This window comes from Pipistrellus hanaki, assembly GCF_964339955.1.
Source record: "Pipistrellus hanaki genome assembly, chromosome: 6".
Classification (NCBI taxonomy): domain Eukaryota; kingdom Metazoa; phylum Chordata; class Mammalia; order Chiroptera; family Vespertilionidae; genus Pipistrellus; species Pipistrellus hanaki.
In genome coordinates this window covers 36311912-36336194 of record NC_140508.1, presented here as the reverse complement: position 1 = coordinate 36336194, position 24283 = coordinate 36311912, and the positions used below count along the sequence as shown (strand labels likewise).

Below are 24283 nucleotides of genomic sequence, written 5' to 3'. Positions count from 1 at the left end.
CTTTCATTTGTGGCCTGTTTCTTTGTCTTTGCATTTTGGCTGCTTCCCTGAGTTGATAGAGTGGCTTTGTGTGCTAGGTGTCCTATAGGGCCTAGTGGCTCAGCCTCCCCAGTTACTTGAAGTGGACATTCTTGGTGCACCCCTTTGTGGGCTGTGTGCACAGTCTTGTTGTAGTTAAGCCTTGATTGCTTTTGGTATCACTGGGAAGTATTGACCTCCAGGCCAACTGGCTGTGAGGACCAGTTGTATCTACATTGGGAGAACTTCTGTGCTGGAGACACCCTTATGGGGTAGGACTTGCTTCAGTATAGGGCTTTGGTGCTTATTGATTCTTCCCCCTAAGTGTGTCTCTTATAGATGTAAAGAGTTGTAATTTGGATGGTCTCACTCTGACCACTGGGTACCCTTGCCTCTTGGATCTCCCAGGAAGTGCAAAGTCACCCACTGCTTGAGGCCACCCAGCAGGAGCTACAGAGAGATCTGCAGATTCCTCCTCTTTGTTTGGGTTTTGGAGGTGCCCAGATGAGGCCCAGCTATGAAGCAATGCAAGCTGCTGTGGAGCCTTAGGTCTTCTTTTGGAAGCTCTGGGGCTCTCTGACCAGCAGCAATTTGTTAGATTGCAAAAGGCCAGGCCATTCATAATGCAAAAGCTTCTGCACATAGCTTGGGTGGGGTTCTAAATTGGGTGGGGCAGGGTCTCAGAGAATCACCAGGGCAGAGCAAACAGCAATGGCTGCCATTAGCCCTGCCCCTAAGAGGCCCCTTGGTCTCTGTGTCCTGTGGCACCATGCAGAAACAATAATTGCTGCAAACACCTCTGAGAGAAAGCTGCCCTCGCGTTCCGGCCTGATGCCAGACAGCCCAGTTTTGAGGTGTGAGTCTGGGTCCCCAGAGTCTCGCCCAGAACTGGAGTTCAGAGCAGTCGGGAACTTGTATCGTCCTCCCAATTGAGAAAGACAGCAGTGTACCCAGTTGCCAGCCCCTTTCACGCGCCTCTGTACTTCCCCACTTCCACACATCCGCACCTGCTACCGGGCTCAGTGCACTTTTCTCTTTCCTTGTTAGTTGTAGAATTTCCATTCAGCCAGCCTTCCCGTGGTTCTGGATGTTATTAGTTTTGTCTTTTAGTTGTAGTTTTGATGTGATTGTGCACGGCAGCAAGTTCAGGTGTTTATGCCGCCAACTTGGTTGTCCTTGTTGTTTGTTTTTAATAAAACTTAGCAGTAGTTACATGTAGTTGGCAGTTAGGGGAATAATAGCAGTATAATGTGAAAACTGTTTATTCATATGTGATTGTTCCTATGCAGGTGAACTATAATAGTGGGACTAGGAGGATAAATATTCATAAGAGGGCTAGGGGGAGCCTTTAGTTCAGCTGCTGCATAGGTGGAAGTCCTTTCAGCTTTATTTTAAGAAAATTTGCCCAAACCTGTTTGGCTCAGTGGATAGAGCGTTGGCCTGCGGACTGAAAGGTCCCGGGTTCGATTCCAGTCAAGGGCATGCACCTTGGTTGCGGGCACATCCCCAGTAGGGGGTGTGCAAGAGGCAGCTGATCGATGATTCTCTCTCATTGATGTTTCTAACTCTCTATCCCTTTCTCTTCCTCTCTGTAAAAAATTAATAAAATATATATATTTTTTAAAGAAAATTAAAAATGAGATCTTACACTCAAGTATGTTCCCAGAAGTGCACCCCCCAGCATTTCATGGCTTTCGGCTTGTGACAAGTTTCATTTCCTCCTGTGCCTGCCTTAATGGCAATCCCACTGGCTCAGATCACCACTGCATCTGCATTATCTTAGCACCTTTCACCAGGCATTTCCACTCTAGCATTTTGGGACATATTATCTCTATCAATTTTTGTTTTTATTAGAGCTCTGGTTACAGAGATGCATGAGTTTTGAGTTTGCCCCAACAATATTTTTCTACTAAAACCTGTTATTTTCAGTGTGAGATTTTATAGAATGGGAGGTTTTTCAGGAATGCATTTATCATATAGAAAAATGCCTGTAATTCTTTGTAAGGTTATATAAGATGACTCTTCATCATATAGTCAGTAAATAGATAATGAGTACCTACCATGTGCCAGGCACTGTTCTGTGTATATAAAGCGCATAACTAGGGTAGACTTATAAGTTATCACCTTTGAGAGTAAAATAACCATCCTGAGACAACAGATATAAAGGAACTAGGACAGACTTATGGTTACCTTTGTATATGATGGGGATGCAGACAAGAAAGCAGTAAATAAGTATTCACATGGGATGTGCTCTGAAGAAATAGCAGGCTGTTCTGATAGGGTGACATAACATTGGATAAGATGGTTAGAGGAGGCCTTTCTGGGCCTGTGACACTTAAGATTACATGAAAATTGAGGCGTTGACTTAATGTGAGAATAGTGCAGGAGTCCTAGGTAAAGGGAGCAGCATTCTTGAAGATCTTAAGGTGAGAAGCAGGTTTGTGTACCCAGGAAACTAAAAAAAAATGCCACAAAGGCTGAATCCTCTTTAAAAATATATATATATATTATTGATTTTTTTTTTTACAGAGAGGAAGAGAAAGGGATAGATAGAAACATCGTTGAGAGAGAGCCAAACCAGTTTCTGCTGAATCCTTTTTATTGAAGGAGAAAATAGTGTAAGTTTTTGAGGTTAGAGACATAGGCAAGGGCCACATCTGGGCTGTCCAGTATAATAGCCACAAGCCATATATGGATATTGAGCACTGAAAATATGGTTTAAGTGTAAAATACATTCTAGATTTTGAAGACTTAGCTTTCCCCCAAAAGAATGTAAAGTATCTCATTAATAATTTTTATATTAATTGTATGTTGAAATAATATGTTACGTGTATTGGGTTAATAAAAAAAAAGTATATTGCCGTTAACTTCAGCTTATTTTTACTCAGCTTCTAGAAATTTTTAAATTGCATGTGTTGCTTATATTATATTTCTGTTGAGCAGCATTGGGCAGATCATTAGAGGCATTGTAGACCCTATTAAGAAGTTTGACTTGCATTTCTAAAGCAGTGAGAAGAAATGGAGTAGTTTTAAGTAGAGAAATGGCATGATCTGATGTCCATTATAAGAACAGTACTCTTTCTGCTTAAGATGTCCTAGCAGGATTGGTATATTAGTAGTCCTTTCCTTTCATTGGAAACCCTCAAGATCTATATTTTTCTCTTTTATTCCTAACTCCCATAGGCAACTTAGAGCATCTTTGTAGCCTCTGGTTATTGGTCTCTCTCTCTTTCTCTTTTTTTTAAAATTATATTTTTATTGATTTCAGCAGGAGGAAGGGAGTCGGAGAGAGAAACATCCATGATGAGAGAGAATCATGGATTGGCTGCCTCCTGCACTCCCCCTCCTGGGGATTGAGCTCACAACCTGGGCATGTGCCCTGACCAGGAATCAAACCGTGACCTCCTGGTTCATAGGTCGACACTCAACCCCTGAGCCACACCGGCTGGGCTGGTGATTGGTCACAGGATGTTTGTTTCCTGTGACTAACCAACCTGCCTGGTTAAAACAGAAAACTAACGTACAGCACTGACAAGACCGAGGAAACTGTTGTGCTCTCCTTAGGTACCTTTTCTTTTTTTTTCTTCTTTTTTTCATTAGTTTCCTTTAAAAAATATATATATTTCATTGATTATTTTACAGAGAAGAAGGGAGAGAGATAGAGAGTTAGAAACATCCATGAGAGAGAAACATCAATCAGATATTTTATAGAGAGGAAGGGAGAAGGATAGAGAGTTAGAAACGTCGATGAGAGAGAATCATCGATCAGCTGCCACTTGCACACTCCCTACTCGGGATGTGCTCGCAATCAAGGTACATGCCCTTGACTAGAGTCGAACCTGAGAACCTTCAGTCCACAGGCCTACGCTCTATCCACTGAGCCAAACCAGCTAGGATTAGCTTCCTTCTTTATCATCTGATTATGTAAAGAAAGACAAGTGAATGAAAACTTTCAACTCCTCAGCCACAGGCCAGCTATACTTTTATTTGTCCACAAGGTGGTGCTGTTCTCCAGAGTAACAGCAGTCAAAATTTTAAAGGCGTGAAGCACCCCAAAACTTACTTCAAATACTTATTGATTGGTTGATTGATTGATTTTAGAGTGGAAGGAAAAGGAAGAGAAACATCCATCTGCTGCCTCCTGCACAGCCCCTCCTGGAGATTGAGCCTTCAACATGGGCATGTGGCCTGAGAATCAAACCAGCAATCTTTTGGTGCTTGGGACAGCACTCATCCAACTGAGCCACACCAGCCAGGGCTCAAAGACCTTTTTATCATTAAACCAAGTAATATTTAAGTTGCCTATAACTTTAGGGTACACTCAATTGGAACACTTCTAGTGACATACCAGGTTATTAGGTTCAAATTAGATAAAATTTTGTAGGCATTAACAATCCTATACAAATGTTCTAATCATCAGATATTTGTCTCAGAGATAGATTAGTAGAAACCTGTCTACTCCTTGTTTTTTCAATTAAAGTTGACATACAATGTTATATCAGTTTCTTGTATGCAACATAGTGATTAAACATTTATGTAACTTACGAAGTGATAACCCCAATAAGTCTAAAACCCATCTGATATCATATATAGTTATTACAATACTAGAGGCCCAGTGCATGAAAATTCATGCACTGGAGGAGGCCCCACAGCCTAGCCTGCCCCCTCACAGTCTGGGAGCCCTCGAGGGCAGGAGGCGACCTGGTGATCAGGGAAAGGCAACGTTCCCATCACACCTCTGCTGCTGCCACTGTTGGCAGCGCAAGCCTTGGCTGGCCCTGGTTGCCTGTGCTTCGGGCCCTCCCTGAGAGGCTGAGGGGTTAAGGGCGGGTCCAGCTGTACCGCACACAGCTCCAGCTGTACCGCAGGGCTGACAGGACTGAGGGACTCCAGTGGGGGTGAGGAGACTGGGCACTGCTATCTTGTGATGGTGTGATGGTCAATTTGCATATTCTCTCTTTATTAGATAGGCTTATTGACTATGTTTCTATGCTGTATTTTACATCCCCATGACTATTTTTATAACTGGCAATTTGTGCTTCTCAATCTTAGCTTTCACAAACTTTTTCACCCATCCCCACCCCCCATCTCCCTCCATCTGGCAACCATCTATTCTCTGTATTGATGAGTTTGCTCCTGTTTTTTTTGTTCTTTTATTTTGTTTTTTAGATTCCACATATAAGTAAAATCATTCACTTAACTAATACCCTCTAGGTCCATCCATGTTGTTGCATATGGCACAATTTCATTCATTTTTATGGCTAAGTTATATATGCCATTGTATATGTGTACCACATCTTCATCCATTTGTGTGCTATGGGCACTTAACGGCCTATTTACTCTTCATTGCATCAATTTTTCTGCTGGATATCTGTTTATATTGCAGTTATTTAAAGGGAAATGGCATTTTGCCCACAAATATTACAGTGCCCCCATTCTGTTTTTTTCCTATACACACACATACATTCTCTCCCTCCCCCTATGAGCTGATTGAAAATAAATATTTAGAGTTCCTTGCTCTTTGCAATATAATCATTGCCCATCTCTGTATTGTGAGAATTGGTTATGTTCTTGTGCTTCATGTAAGCAAACCTTAGAGAAAACTACGAGTCTTGTATACCTTTTTAAAAAAATGAAATTTGCATTTATTCTGATGATTTCCTTTTTATATCCTGACTGTCATTTTCAGGGGAAGGTGCTATCAACCTGGCTTTGGCTCAGAACCGAAGCCAAGATGTGAGAATGAATGGACCCATGGGAGGTGGAAATTCATTAAGAATGGAGCCAGGATTTCCTATGGCAGGTGGTCCAGGTGAGATCTCTCACTCAATTGTATGACATTTTACTAGTTGCCTCTTTTTTTGCTTTCTTTGCTAATGTATGTTCATTTGGGTCCTACAAGATAGGCAGGGTTTCCTGACACATCTCTGTTTATTAGCTCAGGAAATAAAGACATGAAATCACTCTTGGGAGGCCAGCTAGTATTTACAATCTTTGGGGCTCAAGCTTAAATGTAGATGAGCACTGAGCAATACAGCAAACATTGATTATGTTCTTGAATGATAGCACCTATGCTAACTGTTGAAAATAGAAATGAATAAAAAACGAATAAAGTATACCCTACTTTCAGAATGTTTATAGCATAATGTAGAATGTAGGCTGAGAATCTGTGAGCTAAGAGTTCTTGCATGCTTATTTGGAATCTGTAGAAGTATGTAGGAGAATATGTGTTTTTTATATTTAGAGCTTGAAAGAGTTATAAATTATTTGCTACCTTTTGAAGTAAACCTGAAATTTCTTCTTTGGAGATTGAATTCAACACACTGTGAATCACAGAATATTACAATTGAGTTGGCTCTCACATATAAGCTGAGGAAGCTGTGGAGCTCATGTAAGGAAGCAGTTTGCCCAGAGTCAAATAGCAGTAGGCTTAATATCTCAGATCTAACTCCCAGTTTAATGTTCTTTTCACTACACTCATGGCTTTCATACTTTTCTGCTGCAGGACCCTGTATCCAAATAAACCAGAAAGGCACAGCTTCTGTGGTTAAAGCAGAGGAAGCACCTGAATCTATACCAAATCATTCACCTCCCCACCTAGTATAGCAGCTCTTGAAGAAATGCAGGAGAATGGAGAAGCTCAATTTATAAAGCCATTGTTTGAACAATAGCTAAAAACTTGGCTTTATAGAATAGGAAGTAGGTTTTTATCCTGACATTGCCATTTAGTGGTTACCTTAAACTAGTTATTGCATCTCTCCAAGCAACAGTTTCTTCACCTATAAAATGAGATAATACTGCCTGTAATCTATTGAACTCATTCTTAAAGAAGATGAGCCATTTAGCAAATATTTCCGAGTTCCTATTATATGTCAGGATCTGTACTATTGGATTATTGTGGGATACCATATAGTAGATGGAAAATACCCAGCCTGGTACCTATAGTTGGAAGTCAGTAGATGTAATTCTCCACAGAAATCTGATCATTTGGTTTTAAGGCAGCATAATGAGAGATTATAGGTGGCACTGTTGCCACTAGTGAAGAATCGGGTCAGAAGAAGAGAGGGAAGAACCTAACCAAGTTGCATATAGTTAGTAAAAGAATGAATAGAAATAAAATGAGATTTAACCTGGGTTCTAGTCTCGATTCCTGGCCAAATGACAATATTTACTGGCTGTAGTTTCCTGTAAACATATTTAATTACTAGAGGCCTGGTGCACGAAATTCATTCACAGTGTGTGTGTGTGTGTGTGTGTGTGTGTGTGTGTGTCCCTCAGCCCAGCCTGCACCCTCTACAGTCTCGGACCCCTTGACGAATGTCCGACTGCCCGTTTAGGCACGATCCCCAGTGGGATTGGGCCTAAACTGGCAGTTGGACATCCCTCTCACAACCCAGGACTGCTGGCTCCCAACCACTTGCCTGCCTGCCAGCCTGACCACCCCCTAACCACTCCCCTTGCCAGCCTGATTGACACCTAACTGCTCCCCTGCCAGCCTGGTCACCCCTAACTGCCCTCCTCTGCTGGCCTGGTTGCCCCCAACTGCCCTCCCCTGCAGACCTAGTGTCCCCCCCCCCAACTGCCCTCCCCTGCTGGCCTAGTTCCTCCCAACTGCCCTTCCTTGCTGGCCTGGTCTCCCCTAACTTCCCTCCTCTGCCAGCCCAGTCACCCCTAACTGTCCTCCCTAACTGTCCTCCCCTGCTGGCCTGATTGCCCACAACTGCCTTCCCCTGCAGGCTATCTTGTGGCAGCCATTTTGTGTCCACATGGGGGCAGTCATCTTGTGTGTTGGAATGACCGTCAATTTGCATATTACTCTTTATTAGATAGGATGTCCTAGAAGCAATGCTATATAGACTGCTTCCAGCCTTAAAACGTTAGAATCCTGTTAAACCGATGTCAGCAAGCTCTCCTAGTGTCTAGCTCTCCTAGTGTCTAGCAAGTAGCTCTCTTAACATCTGGCCAGTATCTGGAAAATAGCAGGCATATTTATTATGCATCTCTGAGAAATGAGTCTAAATTATAGCAATATAAGTAGTTTATTGTCAACATAAGAAACTTTAGAAGCTTTAGGTTGAAATTAAGTTAAATTTAGTGAAGGCCACTGATTGTGATCTAATATGAAGTTTCAGGAATAATGAATTGGTAATGATCTGTAGTCACAGTAACATTTTAATCCCTAATCTTTCTTTACTGCCAAGCATATTTCAGGTATGTTTTTCTCTATTGTCCATGGGGACAATGGATGCAAACAATTTTGATACTAGTTTAAACTAAGCAGAGAAATTTTTCTAGGGAAAGTGACCTCAGTACCCTATAACACAGTAAAAATACTTTAGAATTGTGTATCTATTGTACAATGTATTAGATTGTAAATTTTTCTTAGCACTACCTTCTCTATTGGCAATAGTAAGTTAACTAACTTATAAGCAAAATACTTTTGTAATTAAATCATATCCATAGCCTGATGGTTTTTTTCCCCATACCTTTAGAGAAGCTCAAGATTAGTGAGGATTCCATAGTAGTCATTTCGTCATGATTTCTCGACTTTGTCACTATTAATGCTTTAGGCTGATAATTCTTTCCTGTGGGGAGCTGTCGTGTGCATTGTGCAATGTTTAGCAGCTTCCCTGGCTTCAACCACCAGATGCTAGTACAGCATGGCACTTTTCCAGTAGTGCCAACAAAAACTGTCTCTAGACATTGCTAAATGTTTCCTGGCGTACAAAATGCCCCCCCCCCAAAGTTGTGAACCATGGATTTAGTCCATATTCCCTCTAATATTGATAGTGTCTCTACTGAGCATGTAGTCAGCATGTGCTTAAACATTTCTGAGTTTAGGAGACTGATTATAGACTGAGAAAAACTGCTTGTTATCTCCTAAGAACATTTTACTATCTAGTTGCCATCTTTGAAAAATGGGATGGGGCTCCTAAGAAACAAATCCAGTTTCATCATTTACCTAACTGCCCTCCTCAACTAAACATCTAAAAGTGCTCAATAAACATATAATATTTAATGCAGAATTGAGCTTATAAGAAAGTAAGGAAAATCCCCAGGGCAAAAAAGAAGTCAAAGAAGAAAATTTAAGTAGCAATAAAGAAATAAGACTTTGCAAGGGCTAAGGGATAAAACATGAAGCCTTACTTGGGTCTACATAAAGAAAGAAGTTAGAATTCAGAATCCCTCATGAAGTGAGAATTTTCAGTGAAATAATGATTCAAAAATTTTTACTTTCTGGCACAGGAAGACAAATGCAAAACTTATCTCTCTTGGCCTGGGCTCCTAGTTGGGGACTGGGGAAAAGGTGGTTGTGGAATTTTCTCTACCCTCATGCAGTTGGAAATTTAATATACAGGGTAGTGCAAAACTAAGTTTACAGTTGTATTTGAAATACAGTTTATTCTTGTATTATTGTTTATTGTATTTTCCTTATAAACAACTGTAAATCTACTTTTGTCCCACCTCATATTGAAATGACTCAGGAACAGCCGAGCTAAGTCAGTAAGTATTATAGTTTTAGACTGGTCTCAACCCAGTAATAATTGTTGAAGCTCTGGAGAAGCTTATTCTCAACCCAAGCCATTGCATATTCTCATAGTTAAAGCTTATGATAAATGAGACTTGAGGCCTGGTGCACGAAGTTTGTGCATGGTAGGGTCCCTAGGCCTGTCCAGCAATCAGGGCTGATCAGGGTTTTCCGGCTGCCAGATGGGGCCTTCCTTCGTTCCACAATGACCCCTGCATTCCATGCCGTCCCTGTGTGGTCAGCGCTCATTATAGGGAGCGGTTAAACTCGTGGTTGGTAGAACTCCTGAGGGGACAATTTGCATATTAGCCTTTTATTATATAGGATTATACTCCAGACTTACAACATTTAGCTCTTCTCCCTCCCTGGATAATGGGAATATTAGGGTGTTTAAATTTATAAAAATCCTAAGAAGAGGACAAGATACTATCAAAACATAAAGAGAATTGGGGGCAGGGAGGGGCGAACAGAACTTATAGAAATTTTTAAATAGTAATAAATAACTTATTAGACACAGCTGAATTGGAAGATAAACTTGAATAAATTACCCAGAATGCAGCACAGAAAAAAAATAAAAGAGATGGATGTGAAGGATAAAATTAGAAGGTTTAACATAAGTCTGAAAATAATTCCAGAAGAAGACAAAGAAATTGAGGCGGAATAATAATCAAATAGAGAATGGCTGAATTTTTCCCAGAATTGGTGAAAGAATGAGTCCTCAGATTCAGAAGCCCAGTAATCCTTAGCACTATAAATAAAAATGAATCCACACCAAGACACAAAATTGTAAAGCTACAGAACATGAAAAGCAAAGAGGATGATGTTAAAAGCAACTCAAAATAAAAGACCAATTATTATTTTATTTAATCCTCACCCAAGGATATTTTTCCATTGATTTTTAGAGAGTAGAAGAGAGAGGGAAAGACAGAGAGAAACATCAGTGTGAGAGAAACACATTGATTCGTTGCCTCCTGCATGCACCACAGGGAGGAGCCTGCAACTGAGGTATGTGCCCTTGATTGGAATCAAATCTGGGACTCTTCAATCCACAGGCCAACAACTTTATCTACTGAGCCAAACCAGCTAGGGCAAAGACTGTGAAGGAAAGACTATGAGACCCACAATTAATTTTTAAAAAATATGTTTTTATTGATTTCAGAGAAAGGAAGGGAGAAAGAGAGAGAACATCAATGATGAGAGAGAATCATCGATTGGCTCACCCTGATACCCCCTACCAGGGATTGAGCCCAAAACCCCTGGCATATGCCCCAACCGGAAATCAAACTGTGACCTCCTGGTTCATAGGTCGATGTTCAACCACTGAGCGACACTGGCTGGGCCTGCAACTAATTTCTTAACAGAAACATTGGAAGCCAGAAAACTTAGGAATAATATTTCAAAGTGATGAGAAAATTATTGACAGCCTCAAATTTTAAACCTAGCTACACTATCAACAGTAGTGTGAAATAAAGGCCTTTTCCAAGAGACTAAGAGAATTTACCATTAACAGACCCTTGCTAATTGAACTGCTCAAGATGTACTTCAGGAAGAAGAAAATTGAACCTAAGATGGAAGAAATAAGAGCTAAGAAGGAATGGTGAGCTAAATAATTGGTAACCTGTGGTAAATATTTCTAAATAAATATTGACTTATTTAGTATAAAGATAACTACTATATATTGTCTTTAGACCTAAGTCAAATATGTCTGTTGGCATTTTAAACATAATCATTAAAATAATAGGAATAGATTATATAACTTCATAGGAAGAAAGGCATGATGAAAACAAAATTCAGGAAAAATAGGAGAACAGCATAGAAAAAGAAGTGTAAAAAGCAGTGGTATCACAAAATGATAAACCAAATTATACCAGTAATTAATAGTAAAGGCAAATGGATTCTGAAGTTTGATTAAAATAAATCAGATATAAATTATAAGGACTCAGTTCATAGCTAAAATGATAGATAAAAAGATAATCCAAATGAATGTTAACTAAGAAAAGGTAGAACTATTTTTATCAGATAAAACAGACTTATGGAGGATAAATAGGGCCATTGTATGATGTAAAAGGAAAAGTTCAGCCCTGACCAGTTGCTCAGTGGTTAGAGCATCAGCACATGCACTGAAGGGTCATGGGTTCGATTCCCAATAAAAGGCATGTATCTCCACTATAAGTTCAGTCCTCTAGCCCTGGTCAAGGTGTATGCAGGACACATCAATTGATGTCCCTCTCTCACATCAATGTTCCTCTCCCTCCTCCTACTTCCCTTCTACTCTCTCTAAAAATCAGTGGGGGGAAATATCCTCCCTCCTTGGCTGAGGATTTTTTTTTTAAAAGGAGCCCTAGCAGATTTGGCTCAGTGGATAGAGTGTTCCCCTTCAGACTGAAGGGACTCAGGTTCATTTCCTGTCAACGGCACATACCTTGTTTGCAAGCTGGATCCCGGGTATATGCAGGAGACAACCAATCAATATCTCTCTCACATCGATGTTTCTCTCTCTGTCTCTTCCCCTCCCTTCCACTCTTGCTAAAAATCAATGGGAAAATATTCTCGGGTGAGTATAAACAAAAAAAAAAAAAAATTTTTTAAATAAAAATAAAGGAAAAGGAAAGTTTACTAGAAAGATAATTAAACTATTATTTTCTTATAACCTATCCTTAAAATATGTGAGGCAAAAATGGACAGAATTACATGTAGATAGTAAATCTTAGGAGAAATTTTAACAAACTCCTATTAGTAATTGATGTGTTGAGCTTATAAAAAACTAGTAAGGATAAAGTTTGAATAACATAATTAAAATAATTTGATATAATGGGTATACAGTTGGCCTTGAACAACGTGGGATTAGGGACGTCAACCACCCATGCAAAAATCTGCGTATAACTTTTGGCTCCCCAAAAACTTACTGCTAGTAGTCTATTGTCTGGAAGCCTTATGATAACATAAATAGTCAATTAACACACATTTTGTATTTATATGTATTATGTGCTGTATTCTTAAGTAAGCTATAGAAAAGAATATGTTATTGAGAAACTACATTTGCAGTACTTACACATTTATGAAAAAAATCCACATGTAAGTGTATCTGCACAGTTCAAAACCGTGTTCAAGGATCAACTGTAAATAGAAATCAAGGATTTCTATTTACAGTTGTCAGGCATAAATGGAACATTTGTATAAATTGGTTATGTATTATTCCAAAAGCAAGTTTTAGTAAATGCCAAAATTTGTTCCCTAACCTGTAGTGCAGGTCAGTGGTAAAAAACAAAACAAAACACAAAAACAAAAAAACAAACAAAAAAACCTCTAACTAAAATATCCCATAGTTTTAGAAATTAAAAAATACATTCTAAATACACAATAATTTTTTAAAAATTAATCACGATGGACATTAGAACATATTTGGAATAATGAGAAGCACATATTAGAATTTGTAAGGTATAACCAATATAGTACTGGGAAGAAAATTAAGCCATCAGATACTTATATTAGAGCAGAACATCAACTGAAAAGTAAAAAGCTAACTGTATGGCTTAAGAAAATGAACAGCAGAGTAATAATTTAGGAGGAAAGAAATAAGTAAAGTATGCATTTTTTAAAAAAGAATAGAGCAACAAAGCTAAAAGATATTTCTTTGAAAAGACAACTAAAATGATGAACCTGATAAGAAAAGAAAAAAAAAAAAGGCACAGGCAATGTAAAGAATGAAAATAAAGTGTAAAAGGATGTATGTTATAGTATGTAAATTGTCTCGATTTTTAAAAAGAATGGAAACAAATAAAAAGAATGGAAAAAATGGGTATCCCATGAATAACTTCATGCTAATAAATTGTAAAGCATTGGCAGGTTAACAATTTTCTTGAAACTATAATTTAACCGAAACAGACTTAATGAGATATAGAAAACTTAAAAAACCTATTAACTACTTAGGAAATTGAAATAATTAAAAATCTGTCTCCCTATGAACCAATTAGTGTAACCCACAGGCCCTATTGATTTTACAGGTGAGTTTTACTAAATATTTAAAGAACAGTTAGATATATTTTTCCAGAGCATAGAAAAGAGGGAAAGATGCTTTTCAACTCATTTTAATGCTATTTTTTCTTGATCAAAATTAAAGGACAGGAAGAGAATATAATTATAGGCTATTATCACTTATGAACATAGATGCTAAGTTCTAAAAAGTCTAAGGGTATCAGAAATTAGAAAGAAAAGGAACAAGAGGAGTTCTCAAAAATCTAGTTGGAGTATGAATCTGTATAACCACTTTTGAGAGCAGTTTACCAAGATCTAGTAAAATTGAAAATGCTTATATTTCAAAACCTAGCAATTCTAATTATATAGTATAAAGATAAGCTCATATGTCCACAAGAATACATGACATTACCAAATTCTCAGAATGAAAAGTTAGGGTGGGTGGGGGGTAGGGACCTAATATAGGAGAATGAATGTATATAATAGAGGCACTATTATGGAAATTAATAAACTATTATGGAAGTCAAGATGGATAAAATTCAAAAAGTAAGTGAAAATGTAAACTGAAGAATGCATATAGTATGGTGCCACTTGCATGAAGATTAAAAGCATATAAAAATGCAATATAGTTTTCCTACATATGTAGAAAATAAAACATACATGGAACTGTTAACCCCAGTTATAAGATAAGAGGGAGGGAATGAAATGAGATTGGGAAGGAGTAGGGGGCTTCTCAGGTGTGTATATACATACATATATACATATACATATACACATACATATACATATATACATAAATATATACACTATAGGCTCAGGTGCATGGATTCGTGAACCAGTGGGGTCCCTCGGCCTGGCCTATGCCCTCTTGCAATCCGGGCCCACACGGGGGGTGTAGTAGTTCACAAAGTGGCAGGCACCTGGGAAAGTGGCTGCTCCTGTGCATCCTGGCTCCTTTGTGACTGCCTCAGCCACAACTTGGTAGTGCTGCTGTGGAGGCAGGAGAGGCTCATGCCGCCGCAGCTGTGCCCACCAGCATCTGGCATCAGTCAGCTGAGCGGTGCTCCCCACTGTAGGAACCTGGGAGTGTACTGACCACCAGGAGGCCTTGAGCATCTGCCCCCTGGTGGTCAGTGCACGTCATAGTGAGGGGTCGTTTGGTCATCAGTCACGTAGGCTTTTATATAGAGAGAATATACACACACACATATGTATGTATGTATATGTATCTGAAGGAGATAGGTCAAAATGTTTAGATATATATAAGGTAGATGATGGTACAGAAATTTGTCATACTTTTTCATATTCTTGAAATATTTTATTCAAAAACAACAACATTATACCAATTTCAATACTCCATTCTAGACTTTTTTTTTTTTTTTAATCTCTCTCTAGGATTAATAAGAATGACCAACCCGGCCACTGTTATGATACCCCAGGGTGGAAACATGTCATCTTCCATGATGGCACCAGGTCCCAATTCAGAACTGCAGCCCAGGACTCCTCGCCCTGCTTCACAGTCAGGTATTGACCTCCAGTCTTTTAGGATCAAAGAGGCTGGAACTTGCTGCACAGATCATTACAAATTCAACTGTCTCTGATGGAGTTCCCAATTGCCCAACTTAAATGCCATCTTTTTTACAAAATGTGCCCTAATTTCTTCAAGCTAAAAGTCATCATTTCCTTTTTAAATTTTCTCATTATCCTCTTCTAAGTTTTACTCCATCATTCCTAAAAAAAATGCACTATTGGCCTACTTAGTCCTGCAAGATACTCCATGACATTGAATTCTAAACATGGAAGTAAATTTGCTAAATGCATCCTTCTCCCAGAGATACAAAATTAACATTTCGAAGGCACTGAAAGTCTTTGGAGGCACTGGAGTGGTTAGGTCCAATGTTTCCCAAACCTAATTGACTATGTTTTTGTTTTATTTTCTTATGACATTAATGAACACAGTTCCCAAAATATGCTCCGAAAATACCACTCCACATTTTATGTTTGTCTCTATGTCCACTTTTTAATCACAAGCTCTTTTAGATAAGATTTATCTTTCTATCATCTTGGTACATTGCTTTTCATATAGAACAGTGGTCGGCAAACTCATTAGTCAACAGAGCCAAATAACAGTACAATGATTGAAATTTCTTTTGAGAGCCAAATTTTTTAAACTTAAACTTCTTCTAACGCCACTTCTTCAAAATTGACTTGCCCAGGCCATGGTATTTTGTGGAAAAGCCACACTCAAGGGGCCAAAGAGCCGCATGTGGCTCACGAGCCGCAGTTTGCCGACCACGGATATAGAAAATGCTCACAAACATTTCATTGAATGGTACCAGCAGATTTTACTCTGTATTTACAGAACTTCCAATACTACTGCTCTAAGACCTAGGTTTCAGTAAGTTAATTTTTGCTTTGTTGACAATTTTTAAACAGATGCAATGGATCCACTCCTCTCTGGGCTCCATATACAGCAGCAAAGTCATCCCTCAGGATCTTTAGCACCCCCACATCACCCATTGCAGCCTGTCTCTGTGAACAGACAAATGAACCCAGCTAATTTTCCCCAGCTGCAGCAGCAGCAGCATCAACAGCAGCAGCATCAACAACAGCAGCATCAACAACAGTTGCAGGCAAGACCCCCACAGCAACATCAGCAGCAACAGCCACAGGGAATTCGACCCCAGTTTACTGCCCCAACTCAGGTGCCTGTTCCTCCAGGCTGGAACCAGCTGCCTTCCGGAGCCCTTCAGCCTCCTCCAGCCCAGGGTTCTCTGGGCACAATGACTGCAAACCAAGGGTGGAAGAAGGCTCCCTTGCCTGGTCCAATGCAACAGCAACTTCAGGCAAGACCATCCTTAGCCACGGTACAGACACCTTCCCATCCTCCCCCTCCATATCCCTTTGGCAGCCAGCAAGCCTCACAAGCCCATACAAACTTTCCTCAGATGAGCAATCCAGGCCAGTTCACAGCTCCTCAGATGAAGAGCATGCAGGGAGGGCACTCCAGGGTTCCAACCCCCCTGCAGCAGCCCCACCTCACCAACAAGTCTCCTGCCTCCTCACCCTCCTCCTTCCAGCAGGGATCCCCTGCATCCTCCCCAACGGTTAACCAAACTCAGCAGCAGATGGGACCAAGGCCACCTCAAAATAACCCACTTCCCCAGGGATTTCAACAACCTGTCAGCTCTCCGGGTCGGAATCCTATGGTTCAACAGGGAAACGTGCCACCTAACTTCATGGTGATGCAGCAGCAACCACCAAATCAGGGGCCACAGAGTTTACATCCAGGCCTAGGAGGTGAGAAACACTGAAGCTATTTGTGTCGGTAAATTTAGTGAAGATAGATCTTAGTAGAACTTCAATTTTGAGATGATAGAGGGAGTGAAATAAGGATGTAATTATTTGGTTTTGTGGATATAGTGGTAATATTTGATATAAATTAGTTAACTTGATACATTATGCAGTATCTTACTGGTTACATTTAAGCTAACCCTCTGGATAAAAATACAGGTAAAATTCAATTTAGATATGCTCATTTTGTTTTCAAGTTATTTCTGCTTTATCTTGTACTAGTAAAATGTCCAGAAGAAACATGCATTTTATTAACAACTTATACTGCTCAGCTGTAGAAAAATTTAAGATTATGCAATACAGCAAAAAATAAAGATAAGTAAGGGTCTTATTGGGGGAAAGGCCCTTCTAGTTTTCAATTTTGATAATCCTAAGTTAGTAAAATAGCATGGTATTTGTAAAATTTAATTAAAGGGGAGTAAGTTGAGAAATCATTGACTTTTATAGTTTTATAATGTCAATGCCTGCTCCTTAGAGAGGGAATTCCACCAGTTATACCTAAAGGAGATTTATTTATTTATTTTGTAAGGTGCCTCTTGTATGAAGAAAAAGCAATGGAGCTTAATGTGTGAGAGGTAAAACGATTACAGTAAAACTTATCCATCTCCATGTTTATTATTTATTCTTATTAATCATTGATCTAGTGCACAAGAATGTGCTTGGAGCTTTTCAGTAAGGTATAGAGAGTATCAGTAATGCTGTCATCTGATAAACATACCCCCCACCAAAGACACCCATTGCCTACCCAGAAAAAACCCTTGCATCTTTAGTGCAACATAGCAAAGGCATGTTCCCATGGTTTCTGGTGAAATTAAATTGCTCATCAGTCTTTTCACTCTTGTAATTAATTTTATGGACATGCAGGCTCTAATATTTGAATCCTAAGAAGTTTTCAGAAAATGCAAGAATGTTTCAGCTCCAAACTTCACTGTTCTGGGCATCTAGCCCTGGATCAGTGGAAGCTGGGTAGTCCCTCCTGCAAATGTGATTTCTTATTTAATTACAATGGAAGCATGCAAATGGGGACTTGTCACTGCTAAAGAAAGGACAAATGCATATTTGTCTACGAAGCGTTTTTCAGGACATTGAAAATTTGGCCCTTAAAAAAAAGTAAATGGACTAATACAAAAAAATTTAAGTGAGCTTTAGGTCTTGATGCTTTCATAGAGCAGATGATGTGCTCACCTAGGTGATCTGGCCACATCAAGGCCTACGTTATAAACAGTGTGTTCGGAGATTCTCCGTATTACCGATTTCCTGAAATTAAACCTTCCTCTAAACGGAAGTAGTACTTTAGTGATATTCCATTAGAGCATGGTTTTTGCTGTCAGAATTGGCAGCAAACTTTATGAGGGGAAGGCATAATGATAAATTTTACATAGCCTCACTTTGAAGCTCTTAAGAATTGCTTCTAATCTTTAGTCTTTTTCAAAGAGACAAGCATAATATTGGGGGGAAGTTTTCTACAAAGGATATTGTCATCTATTTCCCTCAATGGAGAAAAAGACCACCTATTGGGACCTAGCTTTTGTTTCATAGTATTTCTTATCAATTTGTTTGAATATGAGAGAACTTATTTCATTGGTACCTGTATTAAAGTATGTAAAGTTTTGGAGTCCACTCTATTACAGAGAGAAGTAAAGAGCTCTAAACCTTGCTGTGATGTGGCCTCAGATCACATTTAGGGAGCAGATTGCCATCTTTTCCTTGGCATGTTCTAAGTGTAAATTTTTAGTATTTCTTTTTCATTTTGACAATGCTCATGTAAGAGATTGTGTTGATTTTTTTAACCATCTTTCCCAACCTTATTATTAAAGATCTTACCAGTGTGACAGAGAGCTAAGCCAGTGGAGACTTCATGCAGCTCATCCTTCCTTATTCATTCCACCTCTAAGAAAGAGTATGAATTTGCTAGGTAACTGCCTTACTCATTGTTTTCTGTTAAGGAATGCCTAAACGCCTCCCACCTGGCTTCTCAGCAGGACAGGCCAATCCGAACTTTATGCAAGGTCAGGTGCCTTCGACCACAACCACCACCCCTGGGAATTCAGGAGCCCCTCAGCTGCAAGCAAATCAAAATGTCCAGCATGCAGGTTTGTTTTCTATGATTTATTCAGCAAGCATTTTTGTTGAGATTTTATAGTAAGAGTATTGTGTAGTAGATACTGTAATGAGCAACAAGGATAAACACAAGTCCTGCTCTTTCACCCTAATTTCAAACCCATGAATATGAATTATTCTTTCAAGGCAATAACTGATCTGTTGAAAGTAGGTACAATGTCTCAAAAACCTGGAAACATCTAAGAAAAAGATACAAATAACAGGTTTTGGCAATTAAAAAATTTTTTTTCTTAAAAGAACCAAATAATAAATAAAAAGTGTCCCAAAAAATGTATACACACACTTTAAATAGTTATCAAGGCAGCATTTATTAAAATACATTTCATTTTCAAAATTGAACTATCAGCTATTAAAGTGTGTATACATTTCTTGGGGACATCCTGTATTTTTTGGCTTTGCAACTACTTAACTATGCTGTTATGCAAAAGAAGACAGAGACAATATATAAATGAATGACTTTGGCTATGTCCAAACACTTTATTTGCAAACCGGCAATGGGTCTGATTTGGCCCATGGACCATAGTTTGCCGACTGCTGAGTTAGTAAAAAGGTAAAAGGTGTTTGTGCAGAGGAAACTATAAGTACAAAGGCATGGAGGCACATGACATTTTGGACAGCTGCCAACTTTAAAAATATATAGTACATGTTAGCTATGTTTGTGCTGAATATCTGTATTCTGATTTACACTGTGGTGTTTGAAGACTGAATTTTAATCAGTACTGGTTTAATGCCAGCAATGTATTGTATATAAGAAGAAATTCGGAGGAGAAATAGGTTGTAGCAAAACAGCTAAAAAGTATTTATAAAAGAGCATTGTATAAGTTCAGACTTCATGTTTCTAATTGCTTAGGCACCATTTGACTAATCCTCTTACCATTTCTCATTCAGGCAGTTAGGACTGAGGTAGTGCAAACATTTTCTCAACTCCCATCCCCACTTACAGTTAATTTAGTTATATGGTTCCAGTTTTAATTGTAAATCATTAAGGAATGATAAAAATACTAACTTAACAAAAAATAATTGAAACTACCTCTTGAAGAGTGAGGGTAGGGAAACTGCTTGTCTTTCCCTATCTGCTAGTGCAAAGCTGCATTCTTGAACTAGGTGAATTCATGTTTTCTATAGGGAGTGTTAAAACTGATAAAGTCATTTATAATTCCACCCAAGCACAGGTATGTATTTTTTATATGGTGCCTTCCACATGCTCATCTTATTTTGATTTCCCCATTATCCCATCTAATATATCTCTACTTTTGCCTATCATTTTCTGTACTCTTACCCTGCTTTATTTCTATCTTGTTAGCTTTTACTTCTTCCTGTAAAAATACTTATCTGTTTGTTATTGTGTCTTGTCAACTAGACTTCAAAGTATCGGGATTTGATTGGTCTTACTTTTTGATATTGCCTCAACCCCAACAATGCCTTGTACATATTAGGTACTCAATGTATAATTGTTGATTGAATGATAGCTTTGGGAAAATCCCAAAGACCCAAAATAAGTAAACACTGCAGCAAGCCAGGCAGTGTTCTTTGTCTAAGTTATAAATCACTGAGAATAGAACATATCCCAGGTGGTTCATCAGAAACTGCCAGAGCAGAGTCACTGAAGTTTTAACATCCTTGTTAACTATCCTCTCTCTACAGCTTCTGGGTCATCTGTCATTTGACTCCTTCCAGGGACTCAGCTTTCAGATCAGGATTAAATAACTTTTCCCACACTGGGGCGGAGGAGACTTGTCCTTAGGAAATATTAGGTGTTCTTTCCTTTAAAGTACAGCATCGCTATATCACACATATAGAGTCATTATTAGTTTTTCAAGAAGCACTTTTATCCCTACCTAGTGTGGCACATGGATAGAGTGTCAGCATTGCAGACTGAAGGTCTCAGGTTCAATTCCAGTAAATGGCACATGCCCAGGTTGCAGTCTCGATCCTCAGTGAGGGGGGCATGCAGGAGACAGCAATCAATGGTTCTCTTTCATCATTGATGTTTCTCTCCCTCTCCCTCCTTTTCTGAAACCAATCAATAAATATATATTAGAGACCTGGTGCACGAGATTTGTGCACAGGGGGAAGGATGTCCCTCAGTCCAGCCTGCACCCTCTCCAGTCTGGGACCCCTCGAGGGATGTCCGACTGCCCTCACAATCCAGGACTGCTGGCTCCCATCTGCTCGCCTGCCTGCCTCCCTGATTGCCCCTAACTGCTTCTGCCTGCCAGCCTGATCACCCCCTAACCACTCCCCTGCCAGCCTGATTGATGCCTAACTGCCCTCTCCTGCCAGCTGTTTGCCCCTAACTGTCCTCCCCTGCAGGCCTGCCCCCACCCCCACAACTGCTCTCCCCTGAAGGCCTGGTCACCCCCAACTTCCCTCCTCTGCCAGCCTGGTCACCCCTAACTGCCCTCCCCTGCAGGCTTGATCACCCCCTATTGCCTTCCCTTGCAGGCCTGGTCCCTCCCAACTGCCCTCCCCTGCTTGCTATCTTGTGGTGGCCATCTTGTGTTCACATGAGGGGGTAGGATCTTTGACCACATGGGTTCAGCTATTTTGTGTGTTGGAGTGATGGTCAATCTGCATATTAGATAGGATAGAGGCCTAGGTGCCTGGGTGGGGGCCGATGGTTTGCCCTGAAGGGTGTCCCAGATGGGGCATGGAGCGGCCTGGGCAAGGGGCCTGTGGTAGTTTGCAGGCTGGTCACGCCCCCTGGTGTCTCAAGTGGAGGCCCCGGTATCTGGGATTGATTTATCTTCTACAGTTGAAACTTTGTAGCCTGGAGCAGAGCCAAGCCTTCTGCTCACTCTGTGGCGGCAGCCATTTCTATTGGGATTTATTTATCTTCTATAATTGAAACTTTGTATCCTGGAGTGGACACCTAGGCCATCAAGGGCAGGCGGAAAGCTTAGCTTCTTCCATTGCTAGGGAAACCCAAGCCTCCCTCCTGTTCTCCATGGCCGCAGTCATCTTGGTGGAGTTATTTGCATATTTGCTCCTGATTGTCTGGTGGGCATGGCTGGTGGGCGTAGCAAATGTATGGTCAATTTGCTTATTACTCTATTATTAGATAGGATATACTAATAAAAGGGTAACATGCTAATTAGACTGGAAAACCTTCCAGGAGACTTTCCAGACCTTCTTCTGGACAAAGCCATGGTGGTGGGGACAAGGTAGAGGCGGTTAGAGGCCAAGAGGGGAAGGCAGCTGTGGGTGGTCAGGTCAGGATGGAATGGCAGTTGTGGGTGATAAGGCGGGGGGGAGGGGAGGAGTGAGAAGCCCAGCAGGAGGGCAGTTGAGGGTGAGCACACTGGCACAGGGGGCAGTTGAGATGATCAGGCTGGCGGGGGGGGGTCATTTGGGGGCAGGCAGGCTGGCAGGCAGAGTGGTTAGGGGCAATCAGGCAGGCAGGCAGGTGAGTGTTTAGAAGCTAGCAGTCCTGGATTGCGAGAGGGATGTCCTACTGCCAGTTTAGGCTCAATCCTTATAAACCGGCAGTAGGACATCCTTCAAAGGGTCCCAGATTGGAGAGGGTGCAGGCTGGGCTGAGGGACAGCCTCCCCTGACCCCTGCATGAATTTTGTGCACCTGGCCACTATATAAAAGAAGTACTTTTAAATGTCTTTTCGGCATTGTTCAGGTTTTCCTAAGAGGATGCATCACATTCTTTGTTTCCTTGACCCATCTAAGGCAGAGTTTTTTCATTAATCAACGTGCTTTTCATAAATTTTCATCATCTTGAGGTAGCTATAAGTCATTTTTTAATCTACTCTATCAATTATTTATTAAATTAATAAAAGATTAAACCAGACTGCAGCCCATGACAAATTCACACATGTTCTCTTAAGGCCCAATTCCCACCCCAAACTGAGATGTTACTAGACCCGGCAAATAAGGGCAGGTGTCACAGGGAGAATGCCATGCTCTCCCCAGAGAGTCCCAGAAAATAGTTCTAATTGAATTTGGCTATTGCTTTTAATTAGCCCATTCCGTCATCTCCCCAACATGCCCTCCAGATCCCACCTTGACATCCTCAGCTGTAGGCAGACACCCCATCAGGCCTGGAGGGTGGACCCCAGCCATTGGTATAGGAAAAATCTCTTTGGCCAGAAACATTCAGTGGGTATGGGGTCCAAGTCATTTTTATTTTTTTATTTTTATTTTTTTTTAATAAGTTTTTATTGTTCATATTATTCCAAATGTTCCTTTTTCCCCCCCCCACCATTGCTCTCCTCCACCAGGTTCCCACCCCACCCTCTGCCCTTTCCCCACTCCCCATTGTCCTCATCCATAGGTGCACAGTTTATGTTCAGTCTCTTCCCATGCCCCCCTCTCCCCTTTTCCCCAAGAATTATCAGTTCACTCCCCTTCCATACCTCTGATTCTATTATATTCAACAGTTACTATTGTTCATCAGATTTTTTCTTTTAAATTTCCTTGGTTTTTAGATTCACTTGTTGATAGTTACGTATTTGTTGTTCATAATTTTTATCTTTGTTTACTTTCTCTTCTGAAAGAACCCCCTTCAGCAATTCATATAATTCTGGTTTGGTGGTGATGAACTCCTTTAGCTTTTTTTTTTTATTAGTGAAGCTCTTTATCTGACCTTCGATTCTGAGTGATAGCTTTGCTGGATAGATTATCTTTGGCTGTAGGTTCTTACTGTTCATCACCTTGAATATTTCTTGCCATTCCCTTCTGGCCTGCATGGTTTCTGTTGAGAAGTCAGCTGACAATCGTATAGGTGCTCCTTTATAGGTAACTACCTTCTTTGCTCTTGCTTCTTTTAATATTCTCTCTTTGTCTTTTGCTCTTGGAATTTTAATTATGAGGTGTCTTGGTGTGGTCCTCTTTGTATTCCTTTTGTTTGGAGTTCTGTGCACTTCCTGGACTTGTAAGTCTAATTCTTTCACCAGGTGGGGGAAGTTTTCTGTCACTATTTCTTTCAGTATGTTTTCGATATCTTGCTCTCTCTCATCTTCTGGGACCCCCATAATTCTGCTGTTGGTTCGCTTGAAGTTGTCCAAGAGGTTTCTTACATTATTTTCAATTTTCTGGATTCTCTTGCCTTCTAGCTTCTGTGGAGGAGTGTCTTCTGGCTCTTTATGTTCCAAATCTTTGACTTGATTCTTGCGATCTTCCCTTCTGTTTTTAGGACTCTGTAAAATATGTTTTATTTCAGACAATGTATTCTTTATTTCTTGTTGATCCCTTATCATTTCTTGATGACTCCTTATTAATTCTAGTTGATCTCTTTTCATATCCTCATAGGTCTTATCCATCTTTTCTAGGAAA

At 40.1% G+C, this 24283-nt stretch overlaps 1 protein-coding gene across 7 annotated transcripts in view; it reads left to right on the top strand.

The window, feature by feature from the left end:
• Positions 1–24283, top strand: part of NCOA6 (nuclear receptor coactivator 6) — a 102106-nt gene that overhangs the window by 39949 nt on the left and 37874 nt on the right. For 5 of the 7 annotated variants that reach the window (XR_014795402.1, XM_084888541.1, XM_084888538.1 and 2 more), the window contains 4 exons: positions 5708–5830; positions 14918–15046; positions 15959–16822; positions 18823–18969. Coding sequence is in view for 6 of the 7 variants with exons in the window: in XM_084888541.1 (XP_084744667.1) it covers positions 5708–5830; positions 14918–15046; positions 15959–16822; positions 18823–18969 (1263 nt within the window). In the remaining variant the exon portion in view is untranslated. The remainder of the gene's footprint in view (positions 1–5707; positions 5831–14917; positions 15047–15958; positions 16823–18822; positions 18970–24283) is intronic. The other 2 variants (XM_084888543.1, XM_084888542.1) reach the window with 2 other exon arrangements.